General features: G+C 39.0%; 1 protein-coding gene across 5 annotated transcripts in view; it reads right to left on the reverse strand.

Annotated features, from left to right (window-relative positions):
* LOC121375683 (dedicator of cytokinesis protein 7-like) overlaps positions 1 to 6657 on the reverse strand; it is an 80018-nt gene that overhangs the window by 20033 nt on the left and 53328 nt on the right. For all 5 annotated transcript variants that reach the window (XM_041503261.1, XM_041503258.1, XM_041503260.1 and 2 more), the window contains 3 exons: positions 5436 to 5588; positions 4588 to 4746; positions 2078 to 2254 (listed from right to left, as the gene is read on the reverse strand). In XM_041503261.1, coding sequence (XP_041359195.1) covers positions 2078 to 2254; positions 4588 to 4746; positions 5436 to 5588 — 489 coding nt within the window. The remainder of the gene's footprint in view (positions 1 to 2077; positions 2255 to 4587; positions 4747 to 5435; positions 5589 to 6657) is intronic.

Here is a 6657-nt window from a genome sequence, read left to right on the forward strand (position 1 = left end):
TACCTACCAGCCCAATGTCCAATGGCTTAACTACTACACCACCGAGGCCAGTACTGGGAGGTGAACCCACTACCTACCAGCCTTATGTCCAATGGCTTAACTACTCCAACACTGAAGCCGGTACCGTGAGGTGAACCCACTACCTACCAGCCTTATGTCCAATGGCTTAACTACTCCACCACCGAGGCCAGTACTGGGAGGTGAACCCACTACCTACCAGTCCAATGTCCAATGGCTTAACTACTACACCACCGAGGCCAGTACTGGGAGGTGAACCCACTACCTACCAGCCTTATGTCCAATGGCTTAACTACTACACCACCGAGGCCAGTACTGGGAGGTGAACCCACTACCTACCAGCCTTATGTCCAATGGCTTAACTACTACACCACCGAGGCCAGTACTGGGAGGTGAACCCACTACCTACCAGCCTTATGTCCAATGGCTTAACTACTACACCACCGAGGCCAGTACTGGGAGGTGAACCCACTACCTACCAGTCCAATGTCCAATGGCTTAAAGGTAGACTAAACTCCAACAAGAGCCTTATGTGTTGGAAATATGCACACCCAGACCACCAACACATACTGACACTTTAACAAATGAAAAACGCGTAATTTTAGAATTAATAAAAAACCATGATTATTCCTGCTAACTGGGGGTAGCCATTTTGTTTCGTTTTTATGACGTCCGGTGGTATAGCTTGGGGCGAAGTGACGTCAGCTCAGGTCCAACTTCTCTATTATGCACAGTGTAAACAAATGCTCTAATTTACAACAAGGTGCTTCGCTTTCATCAACCTGACTTGTAAAACAACATAAATGACTTGATAGTATAATAAACTATTTAACTAAATATATTTCAATTTGCATCAATATAACGAAATGGAGTTATAGTACATTTTTCTTTTAAAAAATCCAAAGAAAAAATGCATATTATTAGGCCTATTGGTAGGATACGTTCGAGCAAACATGACCACTCACGATACCCAAGTGATACTTTTCTTTTCTTTGGGATGACGTAATTGGTCAGTTTTGTGATTTTAGATGGGAAAGTCTACTTAATGAAGGGTTTTACAGAATTACTTACAGTAATAAAGCTGGTAAAGTCCATTACGATTTGAGGTTATCACACAATACCCTGTGATCTTAATAAAAGAGGCACATCTTTTTAGTGTGTCTAGACACAGTGTCTAGGGACCGTCTAAATATACATCTGCCAATCAAGAACCACAGGTACAGGCCACGGAAAGAAAAGAAAAGACCAATTAACCAAGAAAACACTCCGACTATTATTTATATATATATATATACAAAATATAATACAGTTATTTCAACACTTTGACAATGGTGGTTTATTTTGTATTGAAAAATAAACCACATATACACATTGCTGTGTTACTGGGATGATTATAATTACAGAACATTGCGATGCATCCGCAAAAATCAGGTATATTTTGTTTCTTCAGTTCAAAGACTAACACCTGACGTGACACGTTAGGTATTACGTAAGCACCAGCTCGCCAGAGGGCGTATTCACTGGGATGGTACAAAATGGCTGTGCCCGTTATATATAATAGCTGTCACATTTAACCGTTTTATTAATTAACTATACGATTATACTTGTTGATATTAAGCAATAATGTGCATTATTTATCATTGAATATGCACACCAGTCCAAAAGCCTTGCTTTAGCATTCCTTTAACTACTCCACCACCGAGACCAGTACCGGGAGGTGAACCCACTACCTACCAGCCTTATGTCCAATGGCTTAACTACTCCACCACCGAGGCCAGTACTGGGAGGTGAACCCACTACCTACCAGCCCAATGTCAAATGGCTTAACTACTCCACCACCGAGGCCAGTACCGGGAGGTGAACCCACTACCTACCAGCCTTATGTCCAATGGCTTAACTACTCCACCACCGAGGCCAGTACTGGGAGGTGAACCCACTACCTACCAGCCCTATGTCCAATGGCTTAACTACTCCACCACCGAGGCCAGTACTGGGAGGTGAACCCACTACCTACTTGTAACTTGAATAACTGTATATACTGTAACAGTGATCCACTAACCTCGCTGTGTTTTCCTGCCATGTTCTGTAGCCAGGTGAGTCTGAGATCGGGAGACGTCTGGTAACCCTTGGCGATGCGATACATCAAGTCCAGCAGCATCTCGGGGTCTTCCTGGAACTCCTTCATCTTGACAGTGTCCGACAGAATCATGTGCAGGTTAAACACCAGGTCACGCACCTGTCAAACAACAGTTGTAATCTCATAACATACTAGTATACACCAGGTCACACACCTGTCAAATAACAGTTGTAATCTCACAACATACTAGTATTCAGTTGTAATCTCATAACATACTAGTATACACCAGGTCACGCATCTGTCAAACAACAGTTGTAATCTCACAACATACTAGTATACACCAGGTCACGCACCTGTCAAACAACAGTTGTAATCTCACAACATACTAGTATACACCAGGTCACGCACCTGTCAAACAACAGTTGTAATCTCACAACATACTAGTAAACACCAGGTCACGCACCTGTCAAATAACATACTATTATACACCAGGTCACACACCTGTCAAACAACAGTTGTAATCTCATAACATACTAGTATACACCATCTCACGCACCTGTCAAACAACAGTTGTAATCTCACAACATACTAGTAAACACCAGGTCACGCACCTGTCAAATAACATACTATTATACACCAGGTCACGCACCTGTCAAACAACAGTTGTAATCTCACAACATACTAGTAAACACCAGGTCACGCACCTGTCAAATAACATACTATTATACACCAGGTCACGCACCTGTCAAACAACAGTTGTAATCTCATAACATACTAATATACACCAGGTCACGCACCTGTCAAACAAGAGTTGTAATCTCACAACATACTAGTATTCAGTTGTAATCTCATAACATACTAGTATTCAGTTGTAATCTCACAACATACTAGTAAACACCAGGTCACACACCTGTCAAACAACAGTTGTAATCTCACAACATACTAGTAAACACCAGGTCACGCACCTGTCAAACAACAGTTGTAATCTCACAACATACTAGTAAACACCAGGTCATGCACCTGTCAAACAACAGTTGTAATCTCACAACATACTAGTATTCAGTTGTAATCTCATAACATACTAGTATTCAGTTGTAATCTCACAACATACTAGTAAACACCAGGTCACGCACCTGTCAAACAACAGTTGTAATCTCACAACATACTAGTAAACACCAGGTCATGCACCTGTCAAACAACAGCTGTAATCTCACAACATACTAGTAAACACCAGGTCACGCACCTGTCAAATAACATACTAGTATACACCAGGTCATGCACCTGTCAAACAACAGTTGTAATCTCACAACATACTAGTATACACCAGGTCACGCACCTGTCAAACAACAGCTGTAATCTCACAACATACTAGTAAACACCAGGTCATGCACCTGTCAAACAACAGTTGTAATCTCACAACATACCAGTATACACCAGGTCACGCACCTGTCAAACAACAGTTGTAATCTCACAACATACTAGTAAACACCAGGTCACGCACCTGTCAAACAACAGTTGTAATCTCACAACACACTAGTATACACCAGGTCACGCACCTGTCAAACAACAGTTGTAATCTCACAACACACTAGTATACACCAGGTCACGCACCTGTCATACAACAGTTGTAATCTCATAACATACTAGCATATGTAATGATATCATATACGGTTTCTCCACCATTATATCAGGGTGTCTAAATTATGGTAGTCCCACTCCCATGTCTAGTGATATTCAATGTACCATTACCATGCCCGACGGCTAGTGAAAAAAACTGAGTTGTCAAATGCTACATTTAAGTCTATTTTGTAAATATGAATATCCAGCCCTCACTCCTACCTTCCCAATTTTACTGTGTTTAAGATCCATCTCCCTCTTTAGGTGACATATCTGGTTATTACTATTAATAAAAATGTATTTACTTTAAAGTCAAGTAGGGCTAGTGGATTTGTAATCACGGCTAGTAAATATTTTTAATTACTGATCCATTGGCTAGTGGATTTTATAAAAATTCTAGAGCCCTGTATATATTTGCAATATAATTGTGACTTTGATTTTTGCTGTCTGCAGGTAATATGCCTTTATTCATGTGTGTGTGTGTGTGTGTGTGTGTGTGTGTGTGTGTGTGTGTGTGTGTGTGAAGTGTGTGTGAAGTGTGTGTGTGCGTATGCGTATGTGCAATGTTTAATTGACATAGCAATTACAACTTCAGAGATACTGGGGTAAATGCATAATCTAACACAGATTTAAATTATAAAAATGATGATGTTGGCAATTCAAGATTTTCATGACATGCAAGACAACACTCATGTGAAAACGTAATGTTTCAAATTACATAGGAAAGGAAGCATGAAAATTTAATATGCAAGCAAATCCACTGCTTTGTAACACAGCAATATTTCAACGACAATGTGTAGATTAGATTTTTCACAGACCCTGTAATTAGTACAATCATTAACACAAACAGCGTGAATACTTAACGTCTAACTGACCTGTTCTGGGAAGGTTGTTTCTTGAAGCTCCACATCAGCCTCAGCGTACGTCAGGATGGTTTTGAGAGATTTCCTCAAGTACTCCTCGTTGAAGTTCTGATTCTGACCAACCAGAGAACTCAGCGACATTGTAACCTGCATCTTCACTCGTGCAAAATTCTAAAACATGGACACAGATAATACTGGACTGTAATCTAGAACCAATAGCTCTGCTTGCATAAAATATGTACAATTACCGACAAATTATTTATCTGCACTACTATCTTTTTTAATAAACATTATATGTAATGGTACTAAAAGTATTGTATACAAGTCGCCCAATAGATAAGATAAAAGCATTTGGTTTGAACATAAACATTTAATGAAATTCGAAATGTGTGCTAAGTTTGGTCTGCTTCACAACTCGTTCTATCTTAAAGTTCTTATATATTTATTCTTATACATTAAAACCACAGTACCCAAGCATAAAGACTTCCAAATTTTAAATTTCTCATTCCAGCCAGTGCACCACGACTGGTATATCAAAGACTGGTATGTGCTATCCTGTCTGTGGGATAGTGCATATATGAGATCCCTTGCAACTAATGGAAAAATATAGCGGCTTTTTTTCTCAAAGACTACCAAATGTTTGACATCCAATAGTTGATAATTAATAAATCAATGTGTTTTAGTGGTGTCATTAAACAAAACAAACTTTTCTTTTTTCCAAATTTTAAGATATTTTTCTTCAGTGTAGGGAACCCTTAATTAAAACAAAATTTAACCATAAAAGCAAATGGCCACAAACCTGAACAATACAGTGTAAATGGTAAACAGAATATAACAAAGTAAACTGAAGTGGATCTTACGTTTCCGAGTTCGAAGTTCTGTCTCATGAGGAGATAGAGGGACGCACTGGCTTGAGCCCGCGTGTTTCCGATACACGAGCTGCAGTGTCGCAGCAGTCGAAGACACAGGTCGGCACACTGCTCCGTCTCCTCCTCAAACAGCAGGTCAAGGAACTAGAAAATATTAAACATTACAAGTCCAGGAACTACAAGATATAAAACATTATAAACAACAAGTCCGGAAACTACAAGATATAAAACATTATAAACAACAAGTCCGGAAACTACAAGATATAAAACATTACAAGTCCAGGAACTACAAGATATAAAACATTACAAGTCCAGGAACTACAAGATATAAAACATTATAAACAACAAGTCCGGAAACTACAAGATATAAAACATTATAAACAACAAGTCCGGAAACTACAAGATATAAAACATTACAAGTCCAGGAACTACAAGATATAAAACATTACAAGTCCGGAAACTACAAGATATAAAACATTACAAGTCCAGGAACTACAAGATATAAAACATTACAAGTCCAGGAACTACAAGATATAAAACATTACAAGTCCAGGAACTACAAGATATAAAACATTACAAGTCCGGAAACTACAAGATATAAAACATTACAAGTCCAGGAACTACAAAATACAAAACAAGAATAACAACAAGACAAAGAACTACAAAATACAAAACAAGAATAACATAACAAACAAGTCCAGAAAATGTAGTAAAGAGACAAATATAACGTCCTGTTGGTAATCTATTGTGTGTATACGTACCTTGGTGACTAGCGCTCTCTGGATAGTACCATGTAGTAAAGAGACAAATATAACGTCCTGTTGGTAATCTATTGTGTGTATACGTACCTTGGTGACTAGCGCTCTCTGGATAGTACCATGTAGTAAAGAGACAAATATAACGTCCTGTTGGTAATCTATTGTGTGTATACGTGTATACGTACCTTGGTGACTAGCGCTCTCTGGATAGTACCATGTAGTAAAGAGACAAATATAACGTCCTGTTGGTAATCTATTGTGTGTATACGTACCTTGGTGACTAGCGCTCTCTGGATAGTACCATGTAGTAAAGAGACAAATATAACGTCCTGTTGGTAATCTATTGTGTGTATACGTACCTTGGTGACTAGCGCTCTCTGGATAGTACCATGTAGTAAAGAGACAAATATAACGTCCTGTTGGTAATCTATTGTGTGTATACGTACCTTGGTGAC

The sequence above is a fragment of the Gigantopelta aegis genome, chromosome 6, assembly GCF_016097555.1.
Source record: "Gigantopelta aegis isolate Gae_Host chromosome 6, Gae_host_genome, whole genome shotgun sequence".
Classification (NCBI taxonomy): domain Eukaryota; kingdom Metazoa; phylum Mollusca; class Gastropoda; order Neomphalida; family Peltospiridae; genus Gigantopelta; species Gigantopelta aegis.